This window comes from Rhinolophus sinicus, chromosome 18 (genome assembly GCF_057876585.1).
Source record: "Rhinolophus sinicus isolate RSI-liver-muscle chromosome 18, RSI-T2T, whole genome shotgun sequence".
Lineage (NCBI taxonomy): Eukaryota > Metazoa > Chordata > Mammalia > Chiroptera > Rhinolophidae > Rhinolophus > Rhinolophus sinicus.
In genome coordinates this window covers 95,745,375-95,758,637 of record NC_142518.1, presented here as the reverse complement: position 1 = coordinate 95,758,637, position 13,263 = coordinate 95,745,375, and the positions used below count along the sequence as shown (strand labels likewise).

Below are 13,263 nucleotides of genomic sequence, written 5' to 3'. Positions count from 1 at the left end.
GAAACACTTGAGGAGGGTGGTGAGCATGCCCGCGTGTCACCGCTTTCACCACCCGGATCCGGAGACGGAACTCTCCCACCGACGTCTGTAAGCTGAGGCCATGTAGCACGTCCACCCCTAGAATATACTCCAGAACGGGGGAGACATAAACCTTGTAGGTACGAGGAGGAAGCCTTCCTATACCCAGTGGTAAGGAAACGGCTTTCACAGTCAGAGTCTTTCCCCCGTAGCCATCAATGCAGACTGCTGGTCCGGGGAACAGCTCTGGGTTCCCATAAACAAGACTGCAGTCGGCGCCAGTGTCAACTAGGGCCAAAACCCTCTGCACATTAGAAGGGGACCAATGTATGGACAGTTCCACGTGGGGCTTCCGGTCCCTGCTCGTCCCCTCTGATCAGGTACCTTGGCCCCACCCCTAATCAAGCTGAAAGGAGTTGGATTTAAGCGGCTGCATGAAGTCCTGGAAGGACACGGGTCATGCTTTCCCGGACTTCTCCTTTAGGCTTTGCCGGAATTGCTATTCCGGACACAACTGTTTCCAAAGTTCCAACAAGAGTGCATTGGTGTGTCGGTCTATTTTTTCCCGATCGACCCCTGCTGCCACGAGATCACGCCACATCTGCATGCGTCTTGCTCTCTGAGGCCCGCGACCTTGCCCCCTTACTTTAGATTTGGGCTTCCAGGTCTCAACTGCGTGGACCTCCTGGTCTTAACTCCCCTTGCCGCCGGCTTGCAACATCCCCTAGGGTGGCCATGGCAGTTGTAACTTCATGGATCTGCCGCCCTACATAGGGCGTAAGAATGGATCCAAATGGCAACCAAGGATCCAAAAGCACTCGCAGGTGCAGTATCCAAAACCAGATCTCTCATGCTGGCTGTACAACGTTCGTCATCCAGCCCCTGCATATTAGGGTTGAACATAGCATGTCTCATACCCATTTCACGGATGATTTGATTAAGTTCAGTATATGATCGCCATTGACTCACACTGTCTGGCAGCTCACCAGCCTGTCCCCATACTGTGCGTACCACAGCAGTGAGCCACTCTATTAGAGTGTGGTTGCCCTGGTCTTGGGCCAACCTATGGCAATTCTGTAACCTGTGTCGCAGGGATGGATTCCCTGTCACAAAGGCGAGCTTTTCCATTTTGCCTGGGGAACAGAGAATGCTGTCTGCCCCCTCATCCTGTAAAATTAGCAGCTAAGCCGAGACTGGGTCTCCAGGGCACTGTTGGCACTGCCTCCCCAGCTCCTGCAACTCAGTGGGAGTGTAAGGGATGTAGGTTGTGAACGAAGTCATTGCTGGGTTGCCAGCAGCAACGCCCCCACGGCCCAAAGGCTGTTCGTACTTCACCTTTTGCTGCATGATGGGCCAGGCGTGGGGGTTGGGAGCTACATTGTCTCCACTGGCTTCCGCCTCTGCCTCAGAATCTATACTATGGGGCTCCTCCTCTAACAGGTGGACCCGAGCTTCCAGCACCTCCCACCGGGACACCTGGTCCCGCACCTGGGCTATTTCAGCAAACGCTTCCTCTGAGTTATGACACAACATGGTGAGGACCTCCTCCATCTGGCGGTCCTGAGCTTCCAGTGCCTCCCCCTGGGGTTGCTGGTCCCACACCTGGGCCATTTCATTAAGCACGTCTTCCGTGTTACAACGCAACGCGGTGAGGAACATCCAGCCCACACGGTCGGCTGTACCCTTCGCCTTCTCTGGCAACCGCTCAGATAGAACCTGCAGGGCCCTCCCCACGCTGGCCAGAGAGCCATCCATGTCCTCCCACCCCTCCTCTGGGTCCAACTCCTGAGAACACTGTGTGACTCTGTCCTCCTGCCCAAGGTCAGACACCATTCCTACCTGGCCGGAGTCCTGCTCGCCACACTAGGTGTCCGATTGGGTAGAGGCCTCAGTGTAAGATGACCGCAACCTTCGGAGCCTACCGCAGCAGCAGGCTACCAAACAGCAGGCGATGCCTGCTATGGCCAACAGGGCGGCATGCCATCCAAAGGCTCGAGAGCACCACCAATTCACCGAGGGGTCACGTTTCTCCCAGGCAGATTGCGTTTCCTGCTCCTGGCGCCACTCCTCACAGGCTTCCCGAGACTGAGTTTTCTGATGCATAAACTGCTCCACCATCCTTTGGAGAGTTTTGGCCGGCACCATACTCTGCTTGCTGCGCCATGTGTCATGCGGGGTCTCTGGTCCCATTCCCCGCATAAGAACGCAGGATATGGCGAGGCCAAAAAGGAACAGGATAGGGGGATCATACCACTATAGTCTTGCTGGCGGCTGGGTTGGAGACACAGGAAGCAGGCTGCACACGATGCGCAATCTGCCGTCCGCTTCTGTGCCAACCAACCCCCCAGAGTAGCCACGGCAGTTATATTAGTGGCTGATAGCTAACCGGTAACAGTTGATGGCCAACTAGTTATAGCTGATGGCCATCCACTACCCAAGGCAGCACCTTTCCACGTGAGGCCGAGAGCCTGGAAACTGCTCTCTGGGACTCTGTCCCCACACTTGTCATTGGATTTAGGGCCCATCTGGATAATCCAGGATGACCTCATCTTAAGATCCTTAATTTAGTTTCATCTGTAAGACCCTTTTTCCAAATAAGGTCACATTCACAGGTTCTGGGGGTTGGGACATGGACATATCTTTTTGGGGGACACCATTCTTGGTATATAAAGAGATTAATGAGTTAGTGTATGGCCTTCATGGAAATGCAGAAAGAAAAGAACCTTGGAGGTCACAGGGTCTAGCCTCCTATCAAGTGCAGGAGTCCTTTCTCTAGTGTCCATGATATTGCTACCCAAATTAAGTTTGAATTCTTTAAGACACAGGGAACTTACTATGTATAGAAAACAGGGTCTCGTTGAGTATTTGTTCATTCATTCAACAAGCATTTATTGAATATGTACTATATACTGAGCATTGTGCCATGTCAAGGAATACAAAGATAGCCAAGCTATAAGTAATTCCTGGCTACAGAAACTTAACAATTTAATAAGAGGGATAAGAAAAGTATACCAATAACTATAAAACCTAGATTGCAAAATGCAGTATGAGATCTACAAAGTGTGTAGAAAATTCTGAGTTGACAGCTCATGGAGTTTATTTGGTGGGGAGTGTAGCTTGGGGAGGGGAGACAAACATTATAAAAGAGACACTTGAGAGAGAGCGCCTTGTAGATGAGAAGATTTTAATAGCTGAAGCTAGGGGAAGAGCACTCCAGGGATAGGAATAGCATGAGCAAAACAGGAAGCAGGAAATGGAGGCATATGTTTGGGAAACATTAAATACAAGTTTAATTCTCACAACTACTTTGAGAGGCAGGTGTAATTGTCCCCATTTTATAGATAAGCAAGCTGAGGCTCAGAGATTAAGTAACTTGCCTAAGATAACATGGCTATTAAGTGACCAAGTTGGGGTTCACACTCTGGTCTGTCTGATTTCAGAATCCTTCCCTTTGCCACTACATGCCATCCCATCAGGAAGCTATCTGCCATTAGTTGGCCTCTGGAGACAAAGGGAATGTGGTCACTACATGGGGTGAAGCACTGTAAAGGCTGAGTTAACTGTTGAACTTGGCCCCATATCCATGTTCATGTATATAGCCAAGTACTATTAACCAAACTTTCCTAGAAGGGCAGAAACAAGTCCTTTGCTTCTTTTGTGTCCTCCCAATGCCCATTCTAGAATGGGCCCAGTGACTATCGATTGACCTACAGTTGGAGAACTTAGATTCTCAGACCTGAGATTACCTTAGGGGTCATTTAATTAGGCCCAGATTTGAGAAGGTATTTGGTTAAGTCACACAGCTGATTTGGTAGCACAGCAGATAACACTTTAGTCTTGGTAGCAAAGGACTCTTTCCCCGCAATGTGCTTACATAGGGAAAGGCCTAGCACTGAGATTGGGCCTAGGGTATTGAAATTCTCAGCTATGCTCCAGGTCTGCATATTTGAAGATTGTATCTGAAAAATAAAAATTATACAGTTCCAGAATGACAGGCTCTCAGCTACTTATCTGAGTAGAATAATAATTAATGAAAGAGTGACTAGGAGAGACAAGAAAATTGACTTAGTTTATTCCCTCTGGCAGAATTCTCAACTAAAAGAATGATTATCCCAACTCCAGAGTAGCTGGCATTGTTCTCCAAACCAATTTTTTTTTTTTTTTAAAGATTTTTTTTTTTTTTTTTATTGGGGGAAGGGGAACAGGACTTTATTGGGGAACAATGGTCAAATTGTTGTCCTTTCAGTCTTAGTTGTGGAGGGTTCTGTTCAGCTTCAAGTTGTTGTTCTTTCAGTCTTAGTTGTGGAGGGCGCAGCTCAGCTCCAGGTACAGTTGCCGTTGCTAGTTGCAGGGGGCGCAGCTCACCATCCCTTGCGGGAGTCGAACCGGCAACCTTGTGGTTGAGAGGACAGGCTCCAACCAACTGAGCCATCCAGGAGCTCAGCGGCAGCTCAGCTCAAGGTGCCGTGTTCAATTTTAGTTGCAGGGGGCGCTGCCCACCATCCCTTACGGGAGTCGAGGAATTGAACTGGCAACCTTGTGGTTGAGAGCCCGCGCTCCAACCATCAACTGAGCCATCCGGGAGGCAGCTCAGCTCAAGGTGCCGTGTTCAATCTTAGTTGCAGGGGGCAGAGCCCACCATCCCTTGCGGGACTCGAGGAATTGAACTGGCAACCTTGTGGTTGAGAGCCCACTGGCCCATGTGGGAATCGAACCGGCAGCCTTCGGAGTTAGGAGCACGGAGCTCTAACCGCCTGAGCCACCGGGCCGGCCCCCAATTTTGTTTTTATTAGGGGTTCCCCCCATCTAAATAGACTGTGTGTCTGTGTTTGAGAGAGAGAGAGAGAGAGAGAGAGAGATCTCTTCATTTTCCCTGGAACAGAGTACTGCTCTTCTAAAAGTTGCTCTAGTGGTATCAATTAATCTGACCTAGTTTCTTTAAAACTGAACTCTCTTGAAGTTCTGGCATTGGTTCCAAGTGAGAGGGGCGGGCATCAAGCCCAAACCTCAGTGGGCCTCTTGAGATACAAAGATGAGTCAGTCACAAGTCTTTCCATCAAGGAACTTAAATCTAGTGGAGGTAAGGCATGCAAACATAACTATGATTGAAAGTTAGAGAGTGTGAGAAGTGTCTTTGTAAAGATGCAGAGTGCTATGGGAATTCAAAGGACAGAAAGCTCGTGGAGTACGTCTCTTTCTGCTCCCACAAACACTCTCTCCTGTGGGAATCCAATCCAAAGATAACTAGGAGTCAATTATACCTCAGTAAAACTGGAAAATATAAAACAAACAAAAAATAACCAAATATAACCAGGAATCATCTTGTAGTAGGGCTCGCATAGCTCCCCTTCATGTGGCCCTTGTCACTCTCCACCAGATCACTTTTCCCTCCAGCCTTACCAGGTTCCTTTGTAATGCCCCAACATGCCACCCACTTTCACACATCTGTGACCTTGCTCCATTTTTCCTGGAGGTTTTTTAAGAAAGAGAATGATGTGATCATATAGGTACTTTAGGAATATCAGTCCAGGGCTTGTGTGGAGGAGAGTGTAGAGACAAGAAGGCCAGTTTGGAGGCTGTTCTAGTGGTTCAAGTGAAAAGAGGTGAGATGATGAGGCAGATATGGAAAGGAGGGGAATGATGAGGGACATTTAAAAATCAGAGCCAGTGGGATTAGTGACATTTGGTTATAGGGGATGAGGGCAAGTGAGGTGTCCAGAATGACGTAGAGATTTCTAGATTCTATTTAGTTTAGGTGCCCATTTTCTGGACCAGTCCGTGAACTCCCTGTTCACTATTGTATTCCTTGCGCTGAGCATATTCCCTGGCACAAAGTAGGCATTCAGTAAATGTTGGATGAGTGAATCATTCACCACGTTGGCAGGCTGAATGTAATCTTTGAATTCGTGTTCCCAGAGTACATGTTGACTGCTGGTTGGGAATGTGGTCCAGAAAGAACCTCTTTGTGGGAGAGGATAGCAATCTAGGGATCCAACCTTTACTGGACATGATATGATATGCAGTTAATTGACAGTTGGCAATAGAGATAAAGGTAATTCATTCTTTAATTCTCAGGCTTAGAGAATGGCTTATCTCTAGGGTTGCTTTAAACTCCTAGTACTCCTGTGTGGTAGCGACATTTTGGCCTGTATTTTTGCACAGGCAGAATCTATGGTGGCCCCAGGCATGATCTTTGATTTAAAGTCTGAGGTTGTGATACCCAGGTGCGTCCTCTTCAAGGTCATGTTCTTTCAGGCTAAATAACAGAAGGGTAACCTTCAGCTGGGTTCCTTAGGATGATTTCTTTCACCAGCAATCATCACTTTCCCCTACCAAATGCAGCCGTTTCTTTCATCTGTATTCCTATCTTGATTAGTAAGAAATTAATGAGTGTGTAAGATTTGATTTAGATAATGATTAATTAGTGTAAAAGGCACCGTTCTAATAGCAAGTCACTATTATGTGCTAAGGAAATTAGCTAATATTTTTGGATGGCAAATTGACTTGTCCTCCATTTATAAAAAACCTTTTAAAAATGCCTGATATGTTTTTTTTTCCTCTCGGTTCATTAGTAGAGCAAACTGCACTTAATCCTTTGGATAATTTTAATAGGCATCTATTATTTTCCCTACAAGCCATGCAGCAACCAGTTTCAGATATCATTCATTCATTTGCTTAATATTACTTTAATGACAATATTACATTATTATTTTTAGCACAATGTACCTTTGTTAGCAAAAAAGTAATCTGGTGTTCATAAAGGAGACCTTGGCAATGAAATGTGTCAAATCATCATATATATATATTGGAAAGTTTTCAATTTTCATTGTTACTGAGCCCTGACGATTCACTCTCTTCTGTTGCTCTTTCAATATGTTCTATCCTCTCTTAGGAAAGTATAAGGATTAAGGTCTACATTAATATTTCTGTTCTTTAATGTGTTTTTTAATGTGATATTTGACAATTTATAGTCGTTAGCTAAAATTGCAGTCTAGTAAAATAGCCAACATATAGAACATAATAAAGCTAATTAGAGAATCGAAGGACTGCAAGTGACCTTGAGGGGTTACTTAGTCCATTTCCCAATTTCAGGCTGTAAGACTAATCTTCCTAAATAGCACTCTTCATCATATTATGCCTCTGCTTAAGAACCAACAGTGGTCCTTTATTCCCTATGAGGTCAAGCCCACAGGCTCTGTCTGCATTCAAGGCCCTTCAAATTCTGGCCTATCTTGCCTGATAAGCTAGCTATGCCCTAGATTCCAGCTTCTCTCCAGGCAGGTTAGTCTTGCCCACTACTCCACTGGTGCCAAACACATTTCACCCATTGGCCTCTCCAAATCCTTCCTTTTCCTTACTGTCCAGCTCAAGCCCCACGGCCTCCTGGAGTTCTTCTTTGACCCCTAGAGCCTCTGGTGAGCATTCCCTTATCTAGAAAATGTTGTCCACATTACATATTTTAAAAATCAACTTTATTGAGATACAATTTGCAAATAATAAGATGCACCCATTTTGAGTGAAAAATTTAATGAGTTTTGACAAATGTATATATTCACGTAACCACTACCCTACTTAAAACATGGACTATTTCCATCACCTCAGAAAATGTACTACATATTTTGTCACCTAACATAGACCAACTTTTACTGTTCTCTAGCTGTTTTTGTGTGTGAAAGCCTGGTCTCTCTTAGCATGAATTTATTTTTTATTTGTTTATTTTAATTTTACTTAACATGTATTGAATATTTACCTTATACCAAGAAGGCTAAGAGCTTTACATGTATAATCTCACTCAATCCTTGCCATAACTCTCTAAAGTAAGTGCTTTTGATAACCTCATTTTATGGATAAGGACAAAAAGCCATGTAGAGGTTAAAAAGCCTACCCTTGCTTGCACAGCTAGCAAGTGGTGGGGGTAGGACTAAATTATAAGCAACTTGATAAGAGGGGTCATGAGTACTTTTGCTCTTTCCTGCCCACCATAGTTCCTACCACGGTGTTGAGGCCATTAATACTTACTGATTTGGAATAAAATCCAATAGAATAGACACATTTAAACAATCCCAAACACATTGTTTACTGTCCTCTTCCAATTAGGGGCAGGGCTCAAGCCCTGCATCTCCAAGTGATTGTGAGCCTGTGACTGCCCAGTAAAGAGGAACTGAAGTTCCAGTCCTGGGGGAGGTGGCTAAGGGAAACCAGGAACAGTATAAAATGTCAAGTTCTTGACTGGAGCCAAACTAAACAAGAACTGGGCCCAGAGGAGAGAGTCTGTGATGGAGGTCAAGAAGACAAGACCACAGGTAGCCAAGCCTAAGACATCCCCTGGCACAAGAGCACACATCTGCAGGAAGCCTTCTGTGGACCACCTTTCGTTTAGCCTCTGGGCGGGGTAGGCAACTGGTAAGGTGCTCAGCTTGGATACATGTGGGAATAATCCCCCAGAGAAAATCTTCCATAACTCAAATATCCCCTTTCAGGTGTAAGACCCAGAACTGGACCCAATGTGCAAGCAAGACATTGTCTCAAAACAATTAGAAGTAAATTGTTTCGTAGTTCCTTCAAATGAAACATCTGTTTGTGTATCTTCAAGATGTTTGGAAATTGATTTTTGTGGTATTTTACAATACTCTTCCAATATCAAAGTTAAGCATGCACATGTAAAATTGTCAGGGTCATCTGTCTCCACTACTTATTTTTAGATGAGACAGACACAAACTTCTTTACTAGTGTTCTCAGTCTGCAGTGCTCATTAATTCAACACTATATGCACAGGGCTGAATGGGATTGACAGGGCATCCCAAAGGAGATGGGAGTCATTCTCTGCTCTTCAGGAACTCAAATCTAGGGAAGGATATTACAGTATGAAGGTACTTTTTAATCCTTCCAAATAAATGGAAACTAGCAGCCCTGTAATGACTTCAGTTAATTTTCTCTCTCTCTCTCTCTCTCTCTCTCTCTCTCTCTCTCTCTCTCTCTCTCTCTCTCTCTCCTTCCTTCCTTCGTTCCTTCCTTCCTCTCTCTCTCTGTCTCTCCCTCACTCTCTTTTTTTAACACATGGAAATGCAAGTTATTAAGCCTGACATAGTTGAACCTTTCTGGCTCTCCTTATCTCCATCCCAGGCTATATTGTTTGTCTCTGTTCCCATTTCCCAGCTGAATTCCATTTTAACAACAACAAAATGTGAGCACCTCTGATGAGTGTGGCCCACCATTACTTTTCCTTTCCATCTAATAAAGGAGCAATTTTCCTTTAACTTTCTTTTGTTCCTGACATACTTAAAGAATGCTTTGCTATTTACTGTGTCTTTTATAGATTGCATCTTATTTCTTGAATTGGCCTTTCTGCTTTTATGCACACAAGTATGTACCCATTCTCCGTGTACCTCTTTAGTTGTTTGCCCTTGGTTTTACTTCTTATTCATCTCACTTGGGATTTGGTTCCCAGAGTAATTCTTTGTTTTGTTGATGAGTATTCCTGTCTAAATTCTTTCTCTGTTTCTTTCTGTTTTGTGTATTCTTTCTGTTTTATTTCTTTTGTGCACATGTTCATGCATTGAAATAGTTATATTTCGTTGCTGTCATTTCATTTAGGCATGTCTAGCTCTCCTGGCCCACTTTATTCCTTATGCTGTCTTGTACTGGGCCTTATTTTAAGCTGGCCTGTGAGTTATGTGAACTTTTCTTAAAACAATGTTTTTCCTTTTGGCATATATTTCTCTCCTTCCTGGTTTGGAAATCCTGAATTCTTACCAGTTTATAGATAGTTTATTTCCTCCAATCTATAGCTAACTCTTAGCCCCCAGATCAGTTGTATTGTTTTTATCACTCAACCAGGCAGTGATAACTGGGAGGGAGGATAAATATTGCTATATAAACATTTCTTACATTTGAATATAACATATACCTTCTGACATGTTTTCCCCCAAAGTTCTAGATTTTTGGCTAAATGAATTCTTGAGGTAGTGGGAGCTTATACAATTATGAGACTTGACCCCCTCAGGGAAGGGGCACTCTATACAAGGTCTAAGTTACTTTATGAATTAGCATATCAAAGGCAAACCAAACTGGTGTCATCATGGTAATTCAAAGAATTATTACTGGGCTTCTGTAGGTACACTGAGTGGGAATTTGTTACCTTCTAAGATCTAAGCAACTCATAGTACTTCACAGAGAGATCTGAGCCCTATTATTTTGTAACTTTCACAAGCTAGAGCTGGTGGGAGTAGGAACAGTACTAACAGCCACCCTGCCAAATAAACCCTACCACTTCTGAAAAACGGAACTCATCAACAATGGAGATTTAAAAACACAAAAGATTTTATGTATAACATTTAATTTTATGAATATATTCAAATACAGATTGTTTCAAACACACTGCCTCAGTTTACCAAGAAAGTAAATAAAACCTGGATAAATGGACAGGAACTTGGTATATGGAAAGTAACTGCTATATAGACTTTTTCATATCTACATGTGTGTTGCAACCCCCCTTGTGTAAATCTAGATTAGCATCTCTTCCCTAAGGAGACTCCCTTCTTGGTCCAGTAAACTGAATCAGTTTCTACTCCTAGAATAGCATCACATTTTGTAACCTCGTATAGAAAGAACACAGTGAGCTAGAACTAGCTGTTGTTTTGTTTTTTTTTTCTTTTTCTGAAGATAATCATAAAGCCTTTAAGCTTAGACCATGTTTAAAATCAATTTAAGGTTTGTTTGTGAGATTGACATTTATAGGAGATAAATCTGAATTCTGTGTCTCCAGACCCCAGATTGTATTCTGACACATTAAACATCACCTTTCTATAGATCTAGTACTATAAATTGCAGTGCTGAATTAGGTTTGGGGATATGTATTATCTGTACTCTCCTTTCCTACTTTTGTCAGCAGCTCCCTTGAGGAGGGGGAAGTGGAATGCTTGGAGTCAATACCCTGGACTCCAGTGATTTCATGTGAGGCAGAACTTGAAACTTGGACATACTCATATACATTAAAGCCATGAATAACTGGAATTCCTAGGGAAATAAGATGTTGTAATAAAAATAAATTTTCTGGTAACTAGTTCCCTAATTTTAGACTAAGCAGGGAGATCATTTGGCAAATTTTCATGGAAATGCAAAAATAAAAAAGCATTTTACATTATAAGGGAGGTAGCAATGAAGTAGCTTAGGAGTTCAGAGGAAAAAGAGGTCGGCATTTGTGATAGAGCTATAATTGGCATTGTAAGGGACATTGGCGATAGCCTGAATGATAACATTTTTCTCTGGATGTGTCCTCTGTGAATCTTGCCCCAGACCTTTAGTTAAAACAATAACAGCAACAAAGATTTGATGTGATATTGATGTTTTATTCATTTCTCTCAAAAAGCAACATTGGTTGGCCTGACGTATATTTCATCAGGAAATCTTAACTGGAATTTTGAAAATTGCTTCTTGGTTGTGTTCTCATTCATAAATTATAATCAAAGAAAATATATTGTAGGAGTGTAGATTAATCTTTTAACAGACAAATTAAATATCAGTGTTCAATGACGTATGCTTGGTGCTATAAATTAGTTTATGCAGAATATATGAGTCAAGCCTAGGCAATTAATTCTAATGGTTATTTAAAAAGAATAAGTCATAAGTATAATTGGGAGAAAGTAGGGATTAGTTAAGATAAATACTAATTTTGAATAATCAAGATTTTACTGTGTTTTGAAAGACATGTATTGTTTTGCCCTGTTCACCTCTTTTTTGTTGGTATGTGTATGTGTGATATTCTGTTTACTGAAACATGAAAAACTGTTTGTTTCAGGATCAGATTTGCAAGTATGTCTTCCCAAGGGCCCAACATGCTGCTCAAGAAAGATGGAAGAAAAATACCAACTAACAGCACGATTGAACATGGAACAACTGCTTCAGTCTGCAAGTATGGAGCTCAAGTTCTTAATTATTCAGAATGCTGCGGTTTTCCAAGGTGAGTTCTGGGGATCATTTTAGATGTACTGCTCAATGGTATCATTATGTGGGCACTGGGCTTTCAAATGCTAAGTATAATTTATAAATTACCATTCTAGCATTAATACTTGATCTAAAAACCTCCCAGTGAGAGATTCTGTTTAAGGAAAAATACGGTTTTTAAAGAAGCTTCATTCCAATCTTTGGAAAGGTGAGTATTATCAAAAATCATTGTCCAAGGACATTCTGTTGACCTGTATGTAAAGGCTGTAAATCTCTGCAGAAAGAGTAAATATTTTCTCTCAACTAGACTGTAAGGCTTGCTTAAAAAACAAAGAAAATTTACTTAAATATTAGTCGTCTCAAGGAGTGAGTTAGATACTTGTGGGAACATGCACAAACTCCTTCTGACCACTGGGACCATTTCCATTTAAGAGAGAGAAACTGGCTTGATGGCCCTACTTTTCTCATTTGTGTGAGTGGTTTCCACATCTCCCTTTGTGAGTCTCACTTCTTACTATGCCTGTGTATGACTGTAAAAGAAGCTGTTGTGGCATTGTCAGATGGGTAGGAAATTGCATTTCTCTTTGCTAACATATGGGACTATCATGGCAGGATGGGGAGTACCTCCCTTGATTCAAAGACCCAGCTAAGGATGGTGATGTTAGTGGTAGTGGTGATAGCAAGCATTTATACACATATAATATTATGTGCTAGGTGCTCTTAAGTGCTTTACATATATTAATTCATTTACTCCTCACAATAATCCTATGAAGTATTATTATTATCCCCATTCTGTGGATGAAAATGCAAGGCACACCGTGGTTAAGTAACTTGCCCAAGGTCACACCACCAATAAATGTTGAAAGCAGGATTTGAACCCAGATGGCCTGGCTCTTAGAGTCTATACTTTTTACAACCTCAATATGCTGCCTCCTATGAGGGAAAATTATGTTATTGGGGCTTTCTTTTGTCTTTCCTTAAGCAGATGGAATCAGCTGCCTTTTTCTTGCCCCACAAGAGAGAATTGGGATCATAGAGAAAAACAATACTTCTGACTACTTGATATTCCAAATCTTTAGATTTATAACACCTTTATAAGAATTAACCTCTTTGAATTGTAAGGTGGGTTCATTATAGCTTATTTTGTGTATTATAATGAAATTCTTAGAGTTAGCTAATAAAATTATTCAAATTAGCTAATAAAGCATACATTCACAACAGTTTTTTTTGGGTCAAAGCCTCAGGGGATGTTGGGTTGATTATATGAAGTACAATATATAAGCTTGAAGTATTTGTTAACCT

General features: G+C 42.4%; 1 protein-coding gene across 1 annotated transcript in view; it reads left to right on the top strand.

Annotated features, from left to right (window-relative positions):
• GPC3 (glypican 3) overlaps nt 1–13,263 on the top strand; it is a 473,825-nt gene that overhangs the window by 20,341 nt on the left and 440,221 nt on the right. The window contains exon 2 of the mRNA XM_019717458.3: nt 11,816–11,977. Coding sequence (XP_019573017.1) covers nt 11,816–11,977 — 162 coding nt within the window. The remainder of the gene's footprint in view (nt 1–11,815; nt 11,978–13,263) is intronic.